This window comes from Cajanus cajan, chromosome 7 (genome assembly GCF_000230855.2).
Source record: "Cajanus cajan strain Asha chromosome 7, NIPB_CcT2T_4, whole genome shotgun sequence".
Taxonomy (NCBI): domain Eukaryota; kingdom Viridiplantae; phylum Streptophyta; class Magnoliopsida; order Fabales; family Fabaceae; genus Cajanus; species Cajanus cajan.
In genome coordinates this window covers 54,821,986-54,848,141 of record NC_138523.1, presented here as the reverse complement: position 1 = coordinate 54,848,141, position 26,156 = coordinate 54,821,986, and the positions used below count along the sequence as shown (strand labels likewise).

The 26,156-nt window shown below is 30.7% G+C and overlaps 2 protein-coding genes and 1 pseudogene across 6 annotated transcripts in view; 1 reads left to right on the top strand and 2 right to left on the bottom strand.

Annotated features, from left to right (window-relative positions):
• The window catches only part of LOC109808170 (uncharacterized), a 50,613-nt gene extending 39,362 nt beyond the window's left edge, over positions 1-11,251 (top strand). For 3 of the 4 annotated variants that reach the window (XR_014428001.1, XR_014427997.1, XM_083060133.1), the window contains exons 4-5: positions 10,052-10,174; positions 10,486-11,251. Coding sequence is in view for 2 of the 4 variants with exons in the window: in XM_083060133.1 (XP_082916259.1) it covers positions 10,052-10,174; positions 10,486-10,525 (163 nt within the window). In the remaining 2 variants the exon portion in view is untranslated. The other variant, XM_083060132.1, reaches the window with a different exon arrangement.
• On the bottom strand, positions 1,526-3,580 carry LOC145949616 (beta-conglycinin beta subunit 1-like; annotated as a pseudogene). Its single transcript, XR_014427995.1, has 6 exons — positions 3,157-3,580; positions 2,904-3,079; positions 2,737-2,817; positions 2,364-2,642; positions 1,990-2,236; positions 1,526-1,866 (listed from the first exon to the last, which is right to left on the bottom strand). The product of XR_014427995.1 is annotated as a beta-conglycinin beta subunit 1-like (transcript).
• A 1,850-nt stretch (positions 11,252-13,101) lies between the features above and the next one.
• Positions 13,102-21,468, bottom strand: LOC109804887 (beta-conglycinin alpha subunit 2). Its single transcript, XM_083061014.1, has 12 exons — positions 20,724-21,468; positions 20,476-20,651; positions 20,311-20,391; positions 19,922-20,218; positions 19,541-19,787; positions 19,238-19,431; positions 14,723-15,062; positions 14,470-14,645; positions 14,303-14,383; positions 13,930-14,208; positions 13,556-13,802; positions 13,102-13,432 (listed from the first exon to the last, which is right to left on the bottom strand). The coding sequence occupies exons 1-12, from the start codon at positions 21,397-21,399 to the stop codon at positions 13,239-13,241; spliced, it is 2,988 nt and encodes a 995-aa protein (XP_082917140.1). The 5' UTR covers positions 21,400-21,468; the 3' UTR covers positions 13,102-13,238.
• Between the last annotated feature and the right edge of the window lie 4,688 nt (positions 21,469-26,156).

The window sequence follows — 26,156 nt, the reverse complement described above, 5'->3', positions numbered from 1 at the left end:
TACCAAGCCACTGCCAACTACACTGTTGGAGAATTGCAAAAAGCTAATTGGAATGAGAGATGGGAAAAGTATTTAAGTTTAAGGGGGAGATTTGTTATGAAACTTAAATTAGGAGTTTTGTTTTGCTTTGTATTCCTAGAATAATATTAATGGGGATAATTATGAGTGGCATTTAAAGATGCAAACGTTGGTTTTTACTTTTAGCTACAAATAAGTGTAATATTTCATTTGCAACATGAATGAGAATACAGAGAGATTATTTGCTCCCAAATTTATATTTTTTATTCTTAACAATGTGATCAAGTAGTTCCTTGCCAACAGCCGTTCCCAAAACAAACAGCGCCTTCCCGCATTTAGCCTTCCACTTTCGTCAAGCATCTGCTGTGTCCAGTTTATCTGGTAGCATTCTAGTATCATCTCCTGCCACGAGATCCCATAGATCCTGCCCCTGGAGAACTGCTTCCATACTCGTAGTTTGATCATACAAATTTCTCAACACCAAATTGTGTTTGATCCGTTTCCTCCCATTTGTGAATCCATGTTAACCAGTTGAGTTTGCCTTCAATTCTTAGAGCCAAGAATTGAACGAAAGAGAAATGCCCAAATCAACGTCCAAGCTCTAGTGATCATAAAACAAATATGCGAAAATTTGAAAATATAGATCACAGAGAAATGCAATAGAGACATTCTTGTTTTATACATGAATAGTAATGCTGAAAATAAGCAGCTTACTCTTAAATCAATGATTGAATTTAAATGACAGGATTCTCCTAATATGTAGCAAAATCAACTTATTCTAATTGCATAAATCAAGGAAATTCCAATTAATTCAAACAGATAAGTCAGCTGCATAATTTTTGCTTTCATAGCATGCACTATTTGTTACATAATTCACTCCACATCTTAATCCAAAATCTTAAAGTATTAAATATATTAGTCTTTTCACTTATATGATTGTCAACAATCTTAAAGTATTAGATTTATTAATCTTCTCACTTATATGATAAGGAACATACTCAACAATCTTAAAGTATTAGATTTATTAATCTTCTCACTTATATGATACTTAGCACACTCAACTTTATCCACTAAGATTCTCATTTAGGCTTGGACACCAACATTTAGATACCTCCAATTAGTCTGTCAGTGATTAAATCGAAATTTTGTTGTTATTTACTTACAAATAGTATTGAGTAATTTTGTTCTGATGTTAGTTTTTTATACACAGTATATATAGAACCGTGATCTACAAATTCATTGAAGCTTCTTAATAAACGATCACTTTGCAAATGCTCAATTGATCTTTCCTGTCATTCACTCTGTAAGAATATATTTAAAATAGACTTGAGATCTTTCCGTCCGGAAGACTTGAAAAATGGTGGACTGTAACAGTGTCGAGGATCATGTGTTTAATTCAATGTCTTTTTCCATTTAATACACTCGTGACTTGTCATAATTTAGATAATTTAGCTGCATATTAGCATATTTGTACGTTGGAACCATATCAAATTAGATGAGCAAACAGTTGAAGGATCCAAAACAAAAGCATTATAGGCTGCTCGATTTATTAATTCATAGTAGAAGCTCTGTAGAGCTCAAGTTATAGTTACATGGCCAGATACATTTGACGCTCACTTGAGCTCTTATTGCATACATTTTAGAACGTAGTTATTCAGAAAGTGCCCAAAATTGAAGACAAAGGACCATTTTTACCCTTTCTCCCCTCGTCCTTTTGCTGAGGCTGAGCATCCACAAAGAAGGATTCCTTTTGGTTCTTTAGTAGATTCTCAACATCTTGAGCAGACCCAGGGAACGCAAGCTCCATCACTTGTCTTTGTATCTGGCTTATCACGTTGTCTTTCTCACCTTCAAATTTTCAATCACGCACCAAGAAATTGAAATAAATAACACAATCAGTCAGGTTTCACATGACATACATAAAACAAAAAAGTAACAACAATGTATTCAATTTAATTGTTATATATATACCTGCAAGGAAGTTCCTCTCGTTGTTCTCAGCATTAATACCAAACGCAAGGAAATTGAAATTTGAGGTAGCGTTGAGGGCAAATGGAAAAGCTGCTGGGATTACAAATATATCGTCTTCAGACAATTCAGCTCTAAACCTCACCGGTTGTTTCTGTCTTATGCCCACAAGTTCAATGTTTGCTTCTCCTTCATTAACCACTAGTATCACTGCGGCCTTTGAATTGTAGTGTGGCAGAAACAGTGCTCCCTATATTTGGAAAGAAAAGAAAAAAAGAAAGTCGTTATTTATAGTCTCAGTGATTAGGTTCTGAATAACTAAGAAGAAAGTGAATTGTCTAGTTGAGTCTGTTCACATGGTTTTTCTTTGTGGTTACCTCGTTCAATTCCACAAAACTGAGGGAGAGATCCAACTCCTGTAGCTGCGGGTTTTTTTCTGGGGTGATCTCAAACAACTTGCCAAACTTGTTGGAATGGGAAGGACTGCGGTTTCTCAAGTTGAATGGTTTATCTTCGGAAGAAATGGTTTTCCTTGAACTAGATTTGGTATGTTTGCTGAGTTCCCGAATCTGTTCCCTTGACAGTTTCACTATAACTCCCTCTTGCTTCTCTTCCTCTTCTCCAAACAGAACCTTGTTGATCTCCTCAAATTCGGTCTATAAAATCAAGCAAATAAAATCATAAGTGTGACATTTAGAGAAACAACTAAATGGCAAAGCAAATTAGATGATGTGTTGCTTGCTTGCTTACGTCAAAGGAGGCCTCTAGAATATTCTTGCTGAAACCTTGCAAGTAGGATTGTTGGCTTTCGGTGCTAGATAGGAAGAAACTCTACAGAGAAAAGAGAAAGATTGATGCTCCCATTCGGAAACAAATTTGACGAAGAATCAATTATTAGGAATTAGGAAAAACAGTACGTCAAATTCAGTAGCTTCGTTGACGGGCATGGAGAGTGTTGCTACTCTGAGAGTTTCCTTGTCGCTTGGATTAGCCAAATAGAAAGTGGTTCCTGCAGGGATTCTCTGAGCATCCCCCTTCTGTAGGTTGTAGGAATCTCTGTCGTCGGGCCTCGCGATGTTAAGTATGGCTCTCCCTTTAAATGTATTAACAGATTCATTAGCATTAACAGAAGCAAATAACTGATGATGTGTTTAATTAATTATTAATTACCCTCAAGAACAAAGAGGAAGAGCTCAGAGTCAACATGGTGGGGGAGAAGGAGGGTGTTGGGTTTGGACTTGAACTCCAAAATCTGGTAGCCTCGAAGTTTCTCAAGTTTACTGGAGTAGTGGTCGAACCTCTCGAGGAGACGAATGTGACCGAATTGGTTCTTGAAGAGAGTGTGGAACATGTTAGAGCCGAAGTGAAAAGGGTTAGGTAATTGTGGCTCTGACTCCGAACCTTGACCTTCTCTCTCCCTGTAAACAATGGCAAATGAGACAGAAACTGATGCCAGGAAAACAATTCCCAGCAACAGCAGCAGTGGAAACCGCGCCCTCATCATGATATACTATAGTAATAGTAGGGATCTCTTAACTTATTACACTATTCGATCGAATATTGCACTCGCTCTTCGATCGATGATGACAACAGGGATTGAGAATACGGGTATTTATAGTTTATAGAAGAGGAGGTTCTTGTTAACTTGCATGGACATTTGGCCACAGGATGGCATGCAGGTTGACGTGTGTTGAATTGAACAAAATTGAGGTGGCGGAAGAGAATATAGCTGGGTCGCATTGGCATGCACTTAGAAACAACGATACTGTGGCCTCCGGATTCCGATGGTGAGCGATTTCTGCTGCATGGTTGACACCTTAATGAATGGTGAGTACGTGTAGTGCTGCGTCTTATTTAGGTATAGATGGAGTGAAGTGGGGTGTGGTTGCGTTTTGTCTCAATTTTATTAACTTGGACATTGTTTCGGACAAGATACCTTATGTTTCGTCTCTTCCTCGATCTCAGTTCATTGTCTTTTTGTCTTGCTTGGATGAAATGAGAGTACGCAGAAAATACAAAATTACATAAACAGATATATTAGTAATTGATCAGTACGGACTATTATCATTTAGGTTAAATACCTCTTTTGGTCCCTTACAATCTTTTTTTGTTTCAATTTAGTCCTACTTTAATCTTTTGTCTCAATTTGGTCCTCAATAACTTAAATTAGTACAATTTGGACTTCCATCCAAATGATTTAGATGGAGTTAACTGTTGGCCACGTGGCATCTACGTGGATGCCATGTGAATGCGCACGTGGACGCAAAAATTCTTGAAAAAAACCTGAAACCAGAACGGCCCGTTCTGAAACCAGAACAGGCCGTTCTGATTTTAGAATGGGCCGTTCTAGTTTTAGAACGACCCGTTCTGCTTTTAGAACGGACGGTTCTGAATTCAGAACGGCCCGTTCCAGAACGCCATGCTTTTTATTATATTTTTTTATTATATCTATATTAATAAATATATAATAAATATAAAATACAATAAATTAATATTCATTTATGAATAAAACTAAAAAAAATCAAATAAGATAAGACCTTCCAAAATATTTCTTTGATTTAAATTTATCTAGTTCAAAATCTTGACTAAAATGCCGCAATGTATTTCAAAAATTGAAAATAAAATTCAGAATTTAGGGATACCTCTTCAAGAACAGGTTGTTATTATTGGGGTACATCGTCAATGACTTTAAGGAAAAACACTGTTTCATTTTATCCTTGACTGTATAATGTCAATTTGGTAGTAAGTGGTTCACTCTAGTTTGACTAACAATGAAATAAAACTTGTTATCATTGTCCTTAGTGATACACTGCATCATCCTTAATGATATACTGTATAGCCCAAATGTTTAGCGATTGAAGTTATTAATCCTCATTAACAATATTACTAAATCTAGTGTTTGAAATGCTTTGTATTTTCCCTAAAAAAAATGCTTTGTATTTTGATTTTTTTGTGAACGAAATTCTGGACCAGAACGGCCCGTTCTGAAACCAGAACGGCCCGTTCTGGTTATACTGTTGATGTGTTAATTTTGGACTGGAACAGCCCGTTCCAGGTGCAAATTTTACACACCAATAATGTAACCAGAACGGGCCGTTCTGGTTTCAGAACGGGCCGTTCTGGTTCCAGGAGTATTCAAGTATTTTTGGATCTACCTACGTGGCATCTACGTGGGATGCGCCTGACATCCATGTGGTCACCAGTTAACTCCATTTAAATCATTTAGACGGAAGTCCCAAATTGGAACGATTTAAATTATTGGGGACCAAATTAAGACCAAAAATTAAAGTGAGACTAAATTGAAACAAAAAAAATTATAAAGGACCAAAAGAGATATTTAACCTATCATTTATCATCAAACTAAATAAGTTGCTCATGGAGTTATGGAGGCCTATTAAAGAACACACATGGAGTGGGCATCATACATTTTTATACTTTGTGTGTACGATGCAAGACTAATGATTTATTATTAAAGAAAACAATTATCGTTGGAAATGTCTTCATATATAACTCGCAAAGTAATAAAATTAAAGAAACAGATCAGAAAATGTAAAATATTCTAAAATTGACACGTGAAATCATATGAAAAAAAAACAAAGATATATTATAAAATTTATTTTTAATAACTTAACTAATACGTATGTAATTATTCTTGTTATTTGATATAATAAATATTCTGTTTTTTTTATATTTTTTTTTATATTCTTATTATGAAAAAAAATGATTGAGATGAGAAACTTAATTATAGGTGATCGGTTAGTTAAATAAAGTCGATAAATATTTTGTATTATTAACATTGTTAGATATATGAGAAATTCATTTATTCTAAAAGTAGGTTTTGATAGACTTACTTAACTCAATAACTCGTCATTTACATTGAGTTTTAATAATTTAACTGTTAAATTAAAAAATTTTAATATATAGATCAAATATGCACATTTTAATAAAAAACTAAAATTTTTTTGATACTTTGTTTTAATAATTTAAGTTGATGGATAATTATAAAAATATTTTCTTCATCAATTTAATTAATAAAATAAAAATCATATAATTTTTAATTTTTTAAAAAATTTATATATCTAATCTATATATTAAGAACTTTGAATTTAATGATTAAATCATTAATTTTAATATAGATGATAAATTATTAAATAAAATAAATCTACTTACTCTCAACAGAATTAGTAAGTTCCTTCCCATAAACATATATATATATATATATATATATATATATATATATATATATATATATATATTATTTTGTTTTATTTTATTTTTTTGTGTTAGTTAACTTCGATTAGTCTTATTATATCGGTGATAATCCAGTTTGTTAGTTCCACTATTTACTTATTCACCAGTGGTTTTAGGGCTTCACATTAGATGTTCAAATTTGCTGAAGATCGATTCCGTTGCATCAATGTCCTCGTGTCCTGATCAATGATTGTTCCTTCTTGAACTTGTAATTTGCAACAAGCTTTAATTTCATTGAAGGATTCGGGGAATTGTTAATTTTTGGAAACGAGGAGAAATTTACGGATACATATGGCGAAGTGAACATTTAATATAGTATATAGTTGGTTCTTATTGTGAAACAAGGTGAAATTCTAGAATTTTATAGCTTTAAGTGCCACACAATACAAATATGTTTGATGAATTGTCACAGCACGAAAATCAATATAAAATTTTCCTAACAAATATGATTGAGAGGTAAAAAAAGTTAGAATTATTTTAAGACGTGATACTCTTAAGAAAGTGCATTAATGTAATTCAGATTTACATATGACAGGGGACATGATATAGACATAGACATGAAGATATAGTAAAATAAAAAAATATAAGAGATGTGAACATGATATATATATATTTTGAATAGTATAAAAAATATTAATATAATAATAATTTATTAAGTTTTAAAAATAAATTATTAAGAGATATTAAGACCAATCCAGCATATTTTAAAGTTTAAAATAAATTTTGAAGTTAAACTTTTTTAAAGATGAAAGAATAGCAAAAAAATCAAGAATCACTCATAAAAAGAAATTTTTAATAAAAATATTACAATATTAAAATCGAATCTCAATTCTTACAATATTAGACTAAGACAATAATCAACAAATCAAAATCAATATTAATACAATTAATTTATTAAGTCTTATAAATAAAAAAATATTTTAGAGGCTTAGAACTAAGGCTCCGGCTACCTTTATGTTTGGATCAATCCTGAAAAATATTATAATCTACAATAAAAGAGATTATCAACTATATAATTATAAAATAAATGAATAAAGAAATACAAAAGTAATAAAGTATCACACACCGGTTTCATGTTCTATAATTAATTGAAAAAATGAAAAAAAAAAAAACAGTGACATAAAAATAATAGAGTATAAAAATTGTTTCATCAGTGGTTTTGGTTGTTGAAGACAGTGGTTCAACTTGTGCAATGAATGGTGGATGGAGGCTGAACGACATTCTTGACTTCCACTTGGTTTCCATTTTTTGACTTTGGTTCTCTTACTTAAATGTTAAGTATGGGAAGAAGAAGGAATTATTTATTCCTTTCCTTGTTTCTTTTTTTATTAATTTTTTTTAAATCTTGAATTCGCTCATTATATAAGAAGAAGATGAAACCCAAAATCTCGATTTCTAGATGACTCTTCAAATTTCCTTTTCTACTTCTCGTTTTGTTCTCCTTTGTCTGATGGTGATTATCTCCCTCCTCCTTTAAACATGTCCAACAAATATAATAAAATAAGTATGAAAGAGACAAATAGACTCGGTGGCTTAGAAAAGAAAAGTTTCTCACAAAATTCTTATTTTATTAAGTTGTTATATTTTGCATTTCATTATTACTTATATTATGTTTATTTTTATTTTTCATTTGCTTCGATGCAGAAAAAAATAAGGTTATTTTTTTTTTTCTTTTTACATTTTTAATGAAATTGATTCATGTTATATGAAATTATGAAAGTCTTACAATTAGATAGATCATGAATCAAAATATTTTATACAACGACAAGGACAAATTTTATAGCTAATATTATTGTTGAAAAATTGAATGAAGACTTAATCTGTGTATAATATTTCTATAGTTGTCAAAACACAATTATAGAAATATTTTTATAGTCTCACATATGTTTATTCTTATTTTCTCTTCTTTATCACATAATTCCTATTTTATTATGTTTTTAAAATAAAATAATATAAGAAATATCATTTTTTTACTTCGCATATATATTACATTTTATTCACAATATTATAAATTTTCATTTATTTATTTATTTATTTTATTGTATTTGTTGGTGATCTTATTATTAATATAAAAACATAACAAAAAACATTAATAATATTACTCACTAATTATGTAAAAATTCAATATGTTATTATTTGTGGCTTATTAATATTAATATAGGAAATCATAAAATTATAATAAAATATTAATCATAAAAAATATATAATTATATTAATTTTTAATTATAGACAAACATCAATATTTATGTAAAATTGGATCTAAAAAAGTTTTTTTTTCTTTTCATTTCAAATTAGGATTGGCTAATATTTTAGGGTTTAATCATATAATTATATTAATTATTAATTATAAACAAACATCAATATTTATGTAAAATTGAATTCAAATTTTTTTTTCTTTCATTCCAAATTAGAGTTAGCTAATACTTTTGTTTTGTAAAAAATATTGAATATTTTTACCACCTCTATAATTAACATGATATTTTATGAGTTTTTATTATAATAAATTGAGTTATGATATTGTTATTAAATAAATACATTTTACTTTTGAAACAAATTTTTAATTAAGTGAAATTAATTTTTTAAAATACATATCATAATTTAAGTATAATTTTATTAAATCATACTATATAAAAAATAATATAATGTTGTTATTAATTAAAAAAATAATATTTCAGAAATTACTCACTTTATCATAAAACTTTTATGTAATGAGAAAAAAATATCATATATTATACAGGCTATCAAAATAACTCCCATAACAAATTAGTTTAGGAATAGATGGAGTGAAGTGGGGTGTGGTTGCGTTTTGTCTCAATTTTATGAACTTAGACATTGTTTCAGAAATGATACCCTCTGTTGTGTTTTTCATCTGTTTCTGTTCTTTGCGTTTTTTTTTTCGCTTGCATGAGAGTTGTTGCATTCTTTCTATAAAGCATGTAGATATAAAAGATATCTAATTAATTATTGAAATCTAAAAAGCATTTTTCTAAAATTTGTACTTGTGTACATATGAAAAACTGTCAAACAGATATTATGAAATTTATTTAGTTTCTTAACTACCTATTTAATTATTCTTGTCATTTTGTTAAAATAAATGTTCTCTTTAATCCACTACTGTCACCCTTCTCGTCAATTACTTGCTCGGCTTATGTATCCAATGTTTTTCCTTTTTTGATTTTAATTAAGTAATTTAACACAAGACAAGCTGCACATGGATCTTTGTTGAGTTGCAGTGATGTTATTATCTAAATGAATCATGTTGTTTTGGTCAATATATTGTACTTACAACAAAAGGAACATAATTGAGACAGAGGATGCATTACTTACTGATGAAATAGTTTAATCTCATTGCAACTGATAAGGATGTATACATGAGCAAAGTTTCACTATTTATTTTTTACCCAGTGGTATTGGGGCTTCTCAGTAGGACATCTAAATTTGCTGAAGATTGATAGCGTTGCATCAATGACCTTGTGTCCTGATCAATTATCATTTATTGAACTACTTGACATCAAGCTTTAATGTCAATCAAAGATTCGGGAAAGTATTAATTTTTTGATAGCATCACCTAGGGGAGAAATTCATGGAGACATATGGTTAAGTTAACATTTAATTTAATATAGTATAAAATTAGTTCTTTATTATAAAATTAATTATACATGTCAAATATTTATTATATAATTAAAATTTAAATAAATTATATATATATAAATAAATATTATGTTGGAATATATAATTTGTATAAATAGATATTTTTAAATTTTTAATTATATTTGTTCTTACCAAAATCAGGTCGATCCTTCAATTCTTGTAGGTTACCTCCTTTATCTTGGTCTCGTAAGAGATCGTACGAAGTTGGCCTACGAGGTCGGTCTCCAAGATCGGTCCTCTCCTCAAGCGTCTTCGAGGTACCTGCAAAAAGGACTCCGACGATCAAGTTAGTTATCTCCTTAGATTCCATGTCTCCATTATATTATTACCTGTTCCATGTGGTTGCTCTCAAGGTAACTGTGTAACTGTTATATGGTTATTTTCTAAGGATTATTAGCGGTTGAGTTGTATCTGATGTCAACATGCCGAGATATATTGCCAATGTCCTATGTTTAATGTAACATATTTAATCTTCACATCACCTCAGCATTTCATATATTCACCTTAGTTTAACCAAGCTATCACCTCAGGCAAATTACATTATAAGTTCAGTTAAACTCGGCTTTAAGTCAGATTGATACAATATTTTTTTTTTAGGTTCGTTCCTGGAGTATCCACCGCCGACAATAGTGACTAATTTCCTCGCTACGTTGGAGACACCTCAAAGGGTGGGATAGCTGGCCCCAAGATTTAACGCGGCTGCATACACAAGGCAGGATTCGAACCCCTGACCTTGCTTAAGATTGATACAATATTTTAGGTTTATAGTAAATAATTTATTTTTTGAGAATAAGTGAAATTAAGTTGATTTGGCAGATGTACTTTTGGTATTCGTCAAAAAGTTACAATCATGATTATCAAATTTGACAAGTATTTGAGGTGCGAAAATGGGTTTCTAAGTACAAAATTAACTTATTAGATTAATTTTTTGCCTCAATTTTTTGCATAGGAATATTATTATGAAATTGAAAGGATGATAATTATTTGTTAATATTTGCTCCTCATATACTTGCGTGGAGAAGGAACTCGTGGCCTGGAACTCCACGATTTCACAATTTGTGTTGCAAACTTGAAAAGAGCAACATTTTATGTTATCATGCTTCACATGGAAAAAAAAAATACAAGAGCCTCCTTTGCCAAGACTAAATACAAAATCAATTGAGCTATTAGAAATCAAAACTAGCTCTCTTTTGCTCATGGAATTTGATATTATGCATGGCCCAAGCACCGGAGCTTTCCCACGTGACTAAATTTATGTTTAAGATTGGTTGTCAACCAACATTTTATATTGATTTGTTGTTACAAACTTTTAATCAACTTATTTTCCTTTTTCAGACTCTTAAAGTTCAACGTGGCCAACGTGAAAATTAATACAGCATTATATATTATATGATTTGGACATTGATGTTTTTCTTTTTTTACTATTTCATTCCAAACTAAATAATAATATCAAATTTTAGGATTTTCATATTTGGATGCTTTTTTATTTTAGTGTGGTGAGTGAAGTGTGATTTTATATAATTTTTTGTAGTTTGGACTAATACAATAATTGAATGATATATATATATATATATATATATATATATATATATATATATATTATTTACGACATTGAAATATTACAACTTTTCAACTTTATTTTTTTTAATCATGAGATTGAAGTATTGTGATTTATTAATTATCGTTTGATCTTATACAATTTAAGTTCTTAACTTATTAACTTTGGTTTGGACTTATAGAATTGAAGCATTTTAGCATATTTATTTTTATTTGGAGTTTTGGAATTAAAGTTTATTTAAATTTAGCTTTTAAAGTTGAGATAACATTTCTATTAGTGTGTTGACGAACTTCAATTGATATTTGCATAAATTATTGATTTAGGTAAATATGTAATTGTTTGCACTTCATTCTTTGTGTTCAACAATAGATGTATTTGAAAGTATTACAAAAAAATTGTTGAATAGTTGCTAATTTTTTATATTTTAGTAAGTACATAGGATATCCGTATATACTTGTACATATTGATAAAATTTGTTGCGTTCACTTTACAACTTGTATTGATATGGGAGAAGTATGAAGTGAAATTTTATTAGTGAGATAGGTGATAATAAGCTAAATTAATGCTCATGCCTAACTCCTAACCTGTTGTCATCCTTGATCATAGACTAGAAAGTAGCTAGCACGATTGAAAAGACAATAACAGTAGTTCAGGTGAATCGTGGAGGTTCTCTCAAGAAGCTTACCTATGTATGTGTTATGTGCGTTGGATTGGCTATTTTGTTTATCAAAAAAGATTTGTAGACACTACAAATCAATTTTACGCCTATTAAGAGAGATAAAGTGAAATTATTGTAAGTATAATAAGTGATATGGTGTAATAGAAAGGAAAATATTAGGTGTTAATTAAGTACTTAATTAGATTGAAAGAGTTTATATTATTAAAAAAATTTCTTTCACAGAAAGAAGACAAAAGGGTATGAACATAAATAACAACACAAATATAAATAGTAAAAATATAGATTTAACGTGGTTTGACATCTCTTGTTTATATTTATAAAAATATTTTAATAAATATTTGTTATCTGGGTGGAGTCTACTCTTATTACAAAGTTCCCTTTTATAGTAGAAGTTCAAGACTACATTCATATTTGTCTCAGCATTTCACTTACATTGTGAGATTTTTCAAGAGTTTTATCTCTTAAAATTCACCTATTGACTTTTTACATACATGGATTAATGGTTGTAAATTTTGGATCGATGTCCTAACGAGTCCTAATTATAATTCACATGTCCATGCATTCTACGGTAAACAACTATTTGTCCCATGAAGCAATTCAAGCTCTTTCTTCGGTTTCAATTATAACAGTTTGTTAGTTAACTTCAATTAGTCTTTTATGTTAGTGATAATATTAGTTCTGGAGTTACATATACATATTCATTGATACTTTTGAATAAACGATTACTTCAAATGTAATTTGCAATGCTTTATTGATCTTTCCTCCCATTCACACTTGTATGGTGGCAGAGCTTTTGATAGCAAAATAAAATGCTTTTGTGCTAGACCATAACACTTTGCCTAAGATATATCTGATTTAATGTCCTTCATTTAATATACCCATCATAATTCTGATAATTTAGCTTCAGAGTAAATTACTTTAGCATATTTGTACGTTGGAACCATATCAAATTAGATAAGCAGACAGTTGAAGGATCTAAAACAAAAGCACTATAGGCTGCTCGATTTATTAATTCATAGTAGAAGCTCTGTAGAGCTCAAGTTATAGTTACATGGCCAGATACATTTGACGCTCACTTGAGCTCTTATTGCATACATTTTAGAACGTAGTTATTCAGAAAGTGCCCAAAATTGAAGACAAAGGACCATTTTTACCCTTTCTCCCCTCGTCCTTTTGCTGAGGCTGAGCATCCACAAAGAAGGATTCCTTTTGGTTCTTTAGTAGATTCTCAACATCTTGAGCAGACCCAGGGAACGCAAGCTCCATCACTTGTCTTTGTATCTGGCTTATCACGTTGTCTTTCTCACCTTCAAATTTTCAATCACGCACCAAGAAATTGAAATAAATAACACAATCAGTCAGGTTTCACATGACATACATAAAACAAAAAAGTAACAACAATGTATTCAATTTAATTGTTATATATATACCTGCAAGGAAGTTCCTCTCGTTGTTCTCAGCATTAATACCAAACGCAAGGAAATTGAAATTTGAGGTAGCGTTGAGGGCAAATGGAAAAGCTGCTGGGATTACAAATATATCGTCTTCAGACAATTCAGCTCTAAACCTCACCGGTTGTTTCTGTCTTATGCCCACAAGTTCAATGTTTGCTTCTCCTTCATTAACCACTAGTATCACTGCGGCCTTTGAATTGTAGTGTGGCAGAAACAGTGCTCCCTATATTTGGAAAGAAAAGAAAAAAAGAAAGTCGTTATTTATAGTCTCAGTGATTAGGTTCTGAATAACTAAGAAGAAAGTGAATTGTCTAGTTGAGTCTGTTCACATGGTTTTTCTTTGTGGTTACCTCGTTCAATTCCACAAAACTGAGGGAGAGATCCAACTCCTGTAGCTGCGGGTTTTTTTCTGGGGTGATCTCAAACAACTTGCCAAACTTGTTGGAATGGGAAGGACTGCGGTTTCTCAAGTTGAATGGTTTATCTTCGGAAGAAATGGTTTTCCTTGAACTAGATTTGGTATGTTTGCTGAGTTCCCGAATCTGTTCCCTTGACAGTTTCACTATAACTCCCTCTTGCTTCTCTTCCTCTTCTCCAAACAGAACCTTGTTGATCTCCTCAAATTCGGTCTATAAAATCAAGCAAATAAAATCATAAGTGTGACATTTAGAGAAACAACTAAATGGCAAAGCAAATTAGATGATGTGTTGCTTGCTTGCTTACGTCAAAGGAGGCCTCTAGAATATTCTTGCTGAAACCTTGCAAGTAGGATTGTTGGCTTTCGGTGCTAGATAGGAAGAAACTCTACAGAGAAAAGAGAAAGATTGATGCTCCCATTCGGAAACAAATTTGACGAAGAATCAATTATTAGGAATTAGGAAAAACAGTACGTCAAATTCAGTAGCTTCGTTGACGGGCATGGAGAGTGTTGCTACTCTGAGAGTTTCCTTGTCGCTTGGATTAGCCAAATAGAAAGTGGTTCCTGCAGGGATTCTCTGAGCATCCCCCTTCTGTAGGTTGTAGGAATCTCTGTCGTCGGGCCTCGCGATGTTAAGTATGGCTCTCCCTTTAAATGTATTAACAGATTCATTAGCATTAACAGAAGCAAATAACTGATGATGTGTTTAATTAATTATTAATTACCCTCAAGAACAAAGAGGAAGAGCTCAGAGTCAACATGGTGGGGGAGAAGGAGGGTGTTGGGTTTGGACTTGAACTCCAAAATCTGGTAGCCTCGAAGTTTCTCAAGTTTACTGGAGTAGTGGTCGAACCTCTCGAGGAGACGAATGTGACCGAATTGGTTCTTGAAGAGAGTGTGGAACATGTTAGAGCCGAAGTGAAAAGGGTTAGGTAATTGTGGCTCTGACTCCGAACCTTGACCTTCTCTCTCCCTGTAAACAATGGCAAATGAGACAGAAACTGATGCCAGGAAAACAATTCCCAGCAACAGCAGCAGTGGAAACCGCGCCCTCATCATGATATACTATAGTAATAGTAGGGATCTCTTAACTTATTACACTATTCGATCGAATATTGCACTCGCTCTTCGATCGATGATGACAACAGGGATTGAGAATACGGGTATTTATAGTTTATAGAAGAGGAGGTTCTTGTTAACTTGCATGGACATTTGGCCACAGGATGGCATGCAGGTTGACGTGTGTTGAATTGAACAAAATTGAGGTGGCGGAAGAGAATATAGCTGGGTCGCATTGGCATGCACTTAGAAACAACGATACTGTGGCCTCCGGATTCCGATGGTGAGCGATTTCTGCTGCATGGTTGACACCTTAATGAATGGTGAGTACGTGTAGTGCTGCGTCTTATTTAGGTATAGATGGAGTGAAGTGGGGTGTGGTTGCGTTTTGTCTCAATTTTATTAACTTGGACATTGTTTCGGACAAGATACCTTATGTTTCGTCTCTTCCTCGATCTCAGTTCATTGTCTTTTTGTCTTGCTTGGATGAAATGAGAGTACGCAGAAAATACAAAATTACATAAACAGATATATTAGTAATTGATCAGTATGGACTATCCGACTATTATCGTTTATCATCAAACTAAATATAAGTTGTTTATGGAGTTATGGAGGCCTCTTAAAGATCACAGATGGAGTGGATATCATATATTATTATACTGGACGTTACGATGTAGACTAATGATATGTATTTAGGAAGTATATCAACTGATGGAACAGATAAAAATTCAAGTTATCGATTCACAAAGATTTTTATTTATAATTATTAAATATAATTATGATACTAAATGCATAAATTAAAAAGTGTTTAGATTGAATTACGTAAATAAATATTTGATCACTAAAATTGAACGAGAACAATAATTTGGATAAAATTAATATTTAATAAAAATAGTTGAAGATTGATTCATTAACTTTTTTTATGTAAAATTTTATAAATTTTTATTCGGTTTGTAACTAAATAGTTAATCTAACAGTTCACATATGTATTTAGAACTTATTTTTTTAGGTGAAAAATTCTGTTTTTTTTAAGAAAAATCTCAATTTCTTAATTTTTGTTAAATAATTTTGCATTAAGATTTGAGACTAAAAGTCAATTGATGAGGTTTATCTTAATTCCTTGATAATAAATGTTATTAATGTTTTTTCAAATTGTAGTTTCAAAAATGATTCCCAACCTTAATTAATTATAATAAATCATGTGTTGGGTGATCAAATTAAAACAAACATTAAGAGCAAAAGAAAAATAATTAATTGAATAATATTTTTATTGAATAAAAAATAGGAAGAATTTACATAATTCTAGTAGTTACCTCAAGATCTCCAACAATAGAAAATTTAACTATTCATGACTAAGAATTACAACATCAAATGAATCTTTGAATAATTTGTGATTCCCGTATTGATCTCATAGAAATATCTCTAATATCTCTAGAATTGTACTAAGAAAAATTGTATTACAAACTGAATCAATGAAGAGTCTTCTAGAAATTCTAATTTTATAATATATTTTTTATGGACATTCAGGTTGAGTCCAATTGCTCAAAATGTCCATGTTATACATCCAGGGGTGTCCTTTATCTCACCATCTCAGAGTGAATTTGTGGAAGCTCTAAGTGAATTCCCTCGCTTAAGTGCCTAGGGTGTGTGCTCTGATCAATCAGATATTATTTTCCAGTGTTGCTCTCTATCTTGACTCGCTTAAAGCAAATTTATGATAGTTCTAAGCAAATTGTAGTTGCTTAGAGCATCCACGTTACTCACTCTAAATGAGTTGATATAGTCTTTTAGTGTTGCTCTTTATCTTGATTCGCTCAATGAATTTGTGGTAGTTTATAGTGAATTTGTGGTAGTTCTAAGCGAATTTCTATAATTTAGAGCTGCAATTATGTGCAACTTGGAGTGATATTTTCCTTTTGAAACTTGTAACTTTTTCAATTATTTTCTCCTATGTTCCATTTCAACAAAGAAAATAATAATATAAAAAAATACCTAATGTTTACAAAATTAGACTAAAATTGAAATTATCTCTTGACTAAGTATTTTGTAGTCAAAAACAAGATTTAAAAATATAATATATATATATATATATATATATATATATATATCAATAATTACCTAACTTAAATAAAATATGGAGGCATTAGATAATGCAGGTCTTAATAAACTTTATGAAATAATTGAATTTTTTTATTAATGATTTTAGAATTTTTCATTAAGGAATTAGGATTTAAATAAATTTATTGATTATTGAATTAACTACATAAATATTGAAATTGAATAACGTCTGAAAAAGATTAATCAATCTTTAATATTTCTTATTATAGAATTTTCAATCATCATTTAAATTTATTTTCTTGTTCAAAATTTTTAAATTTCTTAAATTTTTATTATCCTCTAAAGAGACAATTTTCCGAAGTCACCTAATTAATGTTAAAATTAGATTAATCTATTGTAGAATAAATCTATGTGAATTAGATATTTTGAACTTTTGTTCATTTATTACTTAGGACAATTTTTACATTTGCTAAATGTCTAATAATTTAATAGTGTTAGAAACTTGCATCCTATAATTGATTAATTATAATTTGATGATATTTTAGGCTTTAAATTTCTGAATTTAATTTCTCCAATAAGGATTCTTTTAGTTCCTTGCTTAGTGATTTAGTTAAAAGAAGAAAAGGTTTTTGAAATCCTTTGCTTGAGCAAGGCATGTTGTTAGTTTAAGCAAAAAAAAATAGATATATAAAAATAAAAAAATATTATTGATTCGTCTTTAGAGTTAGAGTTATGCAGCTTATGTAACATAGGCAATTGACTTTGGAGACTAACAAACCTAGTTTGGAAGGCCAGATTTTCTTTTATTTTTTGTTTTTATGCTTTTTGATCAGGTGTTATTCTCTTTTAATATTTCTTGAGCTTTTACTTAAAGATAATTTTATCTTAAACATTATTGATGTCTATTAATTAGTAATTAACTCTAATTAAAAAAAAAGCGTGAAACTGATAGGTGTCTGTTTATTATTTTAAGACTGATAATTGTAGCATGAAGTTTGTGTCTATGTTTATTATTTTAAGATTGATAATTGTAGGATGAAGTTTGTGATTTTCCAAAAACTTAAACGGATGAGTTGATATAATATCCACAGTGTATTTGTATTTTTACTTGTTCAATTGATTTTGCTTATATGATTTCAATTTTTGTGCCTGGATAGGAATCAAGAACCAAATAGGGATCAAGGTGTTTTAACATTTGTTATCTTGGTGAGCCAAAAAACACTGACACCCACACAAGTGGGGGATGTGCAGATAGTACTTCCCCTGCTAGTTAATTATTTCAATATTGTTGGGCCTTTTAATCCGCAAGATTACCGATTCCAGCCAGCTAGCCTTGGAAAATAAAATTGTTGGAGGGAGTTGGGGGTGGTGATGCACAATATTATTGTAAAAAGTAGATGAACCTAATGGTGGTAAACCATAATATGAAAGTAGTGTACTTAACACTTGTCATGAGAAAGAGGTAGAAGAAAGAAAATAGAAGATATGCTGACTACTACGATGTAATAGAAAAGATAAAGTACTTAACCTTTGTCATGAGAAAGAGGTAGAAGAAAGAGAATAGAAGATACGCGGACTAATATGATGTAATAGAAAATATAGAGAAATGAGTGTTGATGAGTTACTTAGGATAAAAGGGTATAAATGTATCATTATCTTTGTTTATTAATTTTCTGACTTTCGATGGTTGGTAACCATATCAGTACCGGGTCACAATATAATTTAGCTAAGGGGAACCTCAATTTTGTATCCTATGTCACAGCGTATGCGGTCAAAATTGGGTAGATGAGCAAAGCTCCCCTCATTTTTCTTATTTCTCTTATTATTCTATCACATAAGATCATTCACTTTAACACACACCATAATTTGTATGTCATTATATATTGTATATCATTTGTACGTCAATATTTATATATATTTTTAATGTCTATTTCTCTTCAGCTAATAAAAGGACGTGCTAAGAAAGAAAGAGCAGACAGTTGAAGGACACAAAACAAAAAAGCATCATACTCGATTTATTTAATCATAGCGGTGGAGCTCAAGTAGTAGTTACATGGCCCGATACTTTCCACGCTCACTATGAGCTATTACAGCATACATACATTTTACGACAAAGTTATTCAGTAAAAAGCCCCCAAAATTGAAGACAGTGGACCCTTTCTTCCCTTGTTCCCCTCGTCATTCTGCTGAGGCTGAGCATCCACAAAGAAGGAATCCTTTTGGTTCTTTAGTAGCTTCTCAACATCTTGAGCGGACCCAGGGAACGCAAGCTCCTTCACTTGTCTTTGTATCTGCATTATCACGTTGTCTTTCTCACCTTCAAATTGGAAATAAATAACCCAATCAGTTATGTTTCACGTGCCATAAGACATAAATGTAACAACTGTATATTCAATTTTAATGTTTTATATCACACACACATATACCTGCAAGGAAGTTCCTCTGGTTGTTCTCAGCATTGACACCAAACGCATAGAAATTGAAATTTGAGGTAGCGTTGAGGACAACTGGAAAAGCTGCTGGGATTACAAATATGTCGTTTTCAGACAATTCAGCTCTAAACCTCCGTGGATGTTGTTCGCTTATGCCCACAAGTTCAATGTTTGCTTCTCCTTCATTGACCACTAGTATCACTATGGCCTTTGAATTGTAGTGTGGCAGAAAAAGCGCTCCCTAAATTTGGAAAGAAAAAAAAAGTCATTATTTATAGTCTCAAATCTCAATGATTAGGTTCTCTAACTATGAAGAAAGTAAATAGAAATCAATTGTCTAGTTGAGTCTGTCCGCATGGTTTTCTTTGTGGTTACCTCGTTCAATTCCACAAAACTGAGGAAGAGATCCAACTCCCGTAGCTGCGGGTTTTTCTCTGGGGTGATCTCAAAAAACTTGCCAAACTTGTTGCAATAGATGGGCTCGCGGCTTCTCAAGTTGAATGGTTTATCTTCGGAGGAAATGGTTTTCCTTGAACTGGATTTGGCATGTTTGCTCAGTTCCCGAATTTGTTCCTTTGACAGTTTCACTATGACTCCCTCTTGCTGGCTCTGCTCACCATGCTTGTGTTTCTCCTCTCCAAACAGAACCTCGTTGATCTCCTCAAATTCAGTCTATAAAATCAATCAAATAAGATCATTATATTTAATTAGTGTGACATTTACAGAAACCACTTATTGGCAATGCAAATTAGATGCTTGCTTACATCAAAGGAGGCCTCTAGAATATTCTTGCTGAAGGCTTGCAAGTAGGATTTTTGGCTTTCAGTGCTAGATAGGTAGAAATTCTACAGAGAAAAGAGAAAGATTGATGTTCCCATTGGAAACAAATTATAAGAAACATTCAATTAAGGAATAAGAAAAAACTGCACCTCAAAATTGGCATGTTCGTTAACGGGCATGGCGAGTGTTGCTACTTTGAGTGTTTCCTTGTCGTCTGGATTGATCAAATAGTAAGTGGTTCCTGCAGGGATTCTCTGAGCATCTCCCTGGTGAAGGTCGTAGGACTCTCTGTCGTCGGGGCTCACGATGTTAAGTATGGCTCTACCTGTAAATGTATTAACAAGTTCATTAGCATTAACAGAATCATATAACTGATGATGTTTAGTTAGAAAATTACCGTTAAGGACAAGAAGGATGAACTCAGCATCAGCGTGGTTGGGGAGAAGGAGGGTGTTGGGTTTGGACTGGAACTCCACAACCCGGTAGTCTCTAAGGTTCTGAAGTTTTGAGGAGCGTTGATCGAATCTGGGAAGGACACGAATGTGACCGTATTGGTTCTTGAAAAACGTGTGGAACATGTTAGAGTCGAAGTGAAAAGGGTTGTGATGTGTTTGTGACTCTGACTCCGAACCTTGACCTTCTTCTTCTTCAGGCTCATGCTGATGCTGATGCTCCTGATGAGGTTGGTGTCGGCGTGGAAATGGACGAGATTGTCCCTCTTGCTCATGCTCATGCTCATGCTCTTTTTGCTGATGAGGTCGTGGAAATGGATGAGGGTGTCCTTCTTCCTCGTGGTGTTTCTTTTCCTCCTTCTCACCCTCCTGGCGTGCCCTTTCGCGATGTCCCGTCTCCTCGTGTGATTGATGGGCTTCAGCTCCGTCATGCTTAAGGAGGTTGCAACGAGCGTGACATGCTTCGTGCCTGTAGGCGTCATTCTCGGCATTGCAACTGCGGAGGCATTTGCTGTGAACGAGGTTGTCCCGTTCCCAGTAAGCGATGCCAAATGAGACAGAAACTGATGCTAGGAAAACAAGTCCCAGCAACAGCAACAGTGGGAACCGCGCTCTCATCATAGTTATTGCTTAATCCCTTAAATAAATACGGCACTAGAATGTTACACTCGCTCTTGATGATGAAAAACTTGGAGCGAGATTGCGGGTATTTATGGGTCTAGCAAAAATGGCTCTTATTAACGTATGCATGGACATTTGGCCTCGGGGTGGCATGCATGTTGACGAGTGTTGAAATCAACAAAAATGAGGTGGCAAATAGAAACCATAAACTGTGTGGGCTGGTGAGTGCTTTGGGCTGCATGGTGGACACATTGGTGAGTACGTGTTGTTGTGCATGGCATTTGGGGTCCATGGACGCGGCGCTAATCATAAGGTAGTGAAACAGTGGACATAGTTTTTGGAGAGGATACTCTATGTTTTGTCTTTTTATTCGTCTCCCTTTTAATTTCTTTGGCTTTTTCTGGCGCATCATCCACAGTGTTTTGATAACCGAGTACTAAGAAAAACAAAATAGATTGAGATAATTAGGACGGAGGAAGGATACGTAATTGATCACTACGAACTGTTCTCATCAAACTAATTATTAAATAAGCTGCAAATGAAGGCCTATCATGGAATCGACTTCATACTATGTATACTATATCTGTACGACTGCATGAATAATGCTTGATTATTAAAAAGGAAAAAAGAGATGATGTGATTAAAAATATATAAACGTATTAAACAATGTGGTAAAAAAAGTAAAGAAATAGATAAATGTAATTATTAAATATATTTTAATTTATTTATTTAGTGTACCGAGAAATATATTTTAATTACTTAAATAATATGTATTAAATACTCTTTTTTTTCATTTTAATATAATAACTATTTTTAAATTTTGTATTCTCTACTTACAGACACACATTAAAAAATTTCATGAAAACATTAAGTATTGGTGTTTTTTAAGTTAAAAATCATCATTATAGTATCTAATTTGACGCTATTTTCTCTTTTATTGTTAGGTACATTTAACATGTATCCAGCTTCTCACCCAGCCTAGGAATTGAATCACCTCCGTATTTTATTTCAGAAAAAATAAATAAATTGGTCGCTCAACATTTAGGGGGGTGTATTGGATTAGGATTTTAAAGGACTTTTTTAGTGAAAAAAAATCTTGCGGATTTTAAAAGACTTTGCAGGATTTTCATGACTTTTAAGATTTTGCAGGATTCTACAAGATTTAAAATCAGGATTTTAATGGATTCTACCAGACTTTTAAATCAGGATTTTAATGGATTCTGTGGGATTTTGTGGAGTTTTGACATTTGATAAGATTTAAAAAAAAATTCATACATTCAAATTTAAAAAGAGTCAAAGATAAAATAATTAAAAAAAACAATAATGTCTAGATAAATAATAATAATAATTCTCCATAATATTCTATCATCTTTTTATAGCATCCACTATCAATTGTAACAATTCATCGGAATCCTCCTTGGTCTAAGCTTCATAGTTTTCTTTCTCTTTTCCTTTTTCTTTATTATTTTCATGTGAATCTCCCATTTGAATTACTAAAATAATATATGTTGAAAACCAGTTATATAAATAATTATGGATAAGAGACAAAATCAATAAAATTATATTATTATTTTTAGAAGCACACCAATTATACAAGATCGAATATATCTTGGCTATCCAAATGGATCAAATATCTCAATCATTATAAAATAAAAATGTAAAAACGAAAATATAGAAACAAAAGATAATTTTTTATATAAAAAAAATTAGTATATTCGATACTGAGAAAATATTTAGATATATAATCTTTTTATATAAATGGGAGTATTTAGATATAGAGAATATATATATATATATATATATATATATATATATATATATTTTTATTTATTTTAGTTATATATTATATGATAATTTTTAACGATATTTATAAATGTAAATTATTCTAACAAATATTTTAACAATATTTTATTTTTTAAAAATAAGCTAATGAAGACATAAATCCTAAATCCTAAAAAATTAGATACTGCAATGTCTTATGTTAATTTTCTTTTTTAAAAATATAAAAAAATCTTAAATTCACAATATAAAAATAAAAAGAAAAATTCATAGTAAAAAAAATAAAATAATTGTTGAGTCATAAAAGGAGGGATAAGAGTAACAAATTCAAGGGAATGAGAGAGTTCGCAGTTTTTATGCTGAGAGGGTTCTTCCCCCAACTAAGATCCATTTTCATCTCATTCTACTCACAGAAACCCTAACAAATTCATCTTATATATATATATATATATATATATATATATATATATATATATTTAGAGATTATGATATCAATTTCACCTTTCACCTTTTTTTCTTCTTGACGTATGTTATAAAAAAAATTACCACTTAAAAGTTGAAATTTCAAGCATTTTTTTTGTTATATAAAGGAACAAATTCAACTACATAGAATAAAATAAAGCAAGTCAATTAAAGAGAACGAACAGAAAAATAGAGCAAGTCAATGACACTATCATTTACATATCAGAGTTTCACAAAATAGGAGAATGGGATGAGAACAGTACTACAATATTATATATGAGCAATGAATAATAGTATAGTATTATTAGTAGAGAAAAAATGGAGAAGACAGGAGCATAGAAAAAAAAGATGAAAAACCCACTTGAAAATTATTGTAACACTTGAAAAATCACTTCAAACAATCCTTCAAAATCCGTTGGGTTTGGATGGGATTGTTTTATGAATCTGGTATTTATAGATAACACTAGAAAGTCCTTCAAAATCCCTCTCACACAACAATCCTTTAAAATCCTTATATTTTTGAATACCAATGGATTGTTTTTAAGTTGTAAAAAATCTCAAATGAATACCAGTGGATTTTAATGGACTCTTTAAAAAATCTTGAAAATCCAGATTGAATACCACTGGATTGGTTTTAAGTGACATAAAATCCTGATTGAATACCAATGGACTTTTTTACTCAAAAAAAATCTTTTAAAATCCTACGAAATCCTAAACCAATACACCCCCCTTAAATTATGATTCATTAGTTTCTATATTATTGTTTTGCCCCCTTAAAATATAGTTTTTTGGGGTTCGTTAAAGGTTGAACGCTAGACATGTGTATAGACTGTTTGTCTTAGTATTGTCAACTGAGTACGTCTCTTGAAAGCAAAAAAAAAAAAAATTATAAGTTATTTACAACAAGCATTAGTAATAATATTTTCTAAGTTATTTAAGAAAATTCACATTTTCTTAATAATTTATTTTAAAAAATTTATATCAAGGTTGGGATCTAAAAATTCACTAATAAAACTTATCTTATTTTTAATTATAAGTGTTATCACATTTTACCTACATCATAATTTTTATAAAAAAAATTTAATCTCAAATAAAATTATAAAATTACACAATGATTAATCAGGTTACAACAAATATTAATGTATAATATATCACTAAAAAATATTTTTTACCTATATTATATGTTAATATATTATTAAAAAAAATATAGATATGATAATAATACATAATATATTATGTAATTTCATTCAAAATTACTAAAATTACGTATAATAATATATTAAATAAATTTATATTTATATATATTATTTTTATAATAACATTTTTTATATATCATCACTATGAGAAACATTGTAACTTGATACCAATATGATTCGTCCATAGATTCCACTATACTATTGTATTGTATCGCTGGTGTTGACGCCGACGGAAATTCATTGACGCTAATTTGCAAAACAATTGTAGAAAATAACACCTATATGTAATCTAACGGAAAAGAAAAAAAATGTGAAATGAGCTTATTAAAAAAAGTATATATTTATAATGATTGTTTGAAAATTACATTCCTTTTTTCTTTTACAAATAAATTATTAGACTGTACTCTTTTTATTTGAATCAACTTTTAATTAACAGTGATGAACATTATGAATGAACATCGATCTTAAAGATATTTTTCCTTCCCCGACTAACTCTTTTAGTATTAATAATAACTAATTTTGATTTTCTTTTATAGAAATTCAACAAATGAAATAGAGCTTAAACGTACTCCTACCATTGCCTTTGGCACTTAATTCTAAATCCTTATTACATCTTCAAGAATCATAAAATTATTAGAACATAATTAAAATTAATTATTATTGTCGATGATATCAAGAATTGAAAAATATTCCTTAACAAGCTTGTTTAATTTTGTTAGAAATAAATCAAAAATAGGTTATATTAATATTTTAGGGGGAAGATGTAATTTTTAAAATCAAATTGGGTCCGTCAAATTTAAATATCTCTCAATAGAAGAGAGTATAAATTACACATCTTTATATAATAAATTTAATTAAGTCTTCAATTTTATAAATGAGATAATTAATTTTATTTTCTTTAATTATTTTGATTAATATTTATCTTTTAAATAAACTTTTTTATTTGGTGAATAACTTTTAAATACTGTTGAAAGATCGTTAAATTAAGATTATATAAATTAAAAATACAGGTTTAAATACAACATTGGTCATTTGGTCCCATACTTTTATATTTATGTAATTTTAGTGCCACGTTTTTAATTGAATAATTTTAATTTATAAAATTTATGATATCTAAAAATGAGCTCAAACATTAATTTGGCATGCAAATTTAGTGCGATTTGTCGAGATAAATCGTCTCTTACTTAATTGATAGGTTGATAATAAACATTTTGCACTTCAAAACATTTTTAAAATAATACACAATTTCAACAAATTAAAACACAAAAAATTATTTTGATATGTGAAATTATAATCTATATTTTATTTAGATTTTTAAAA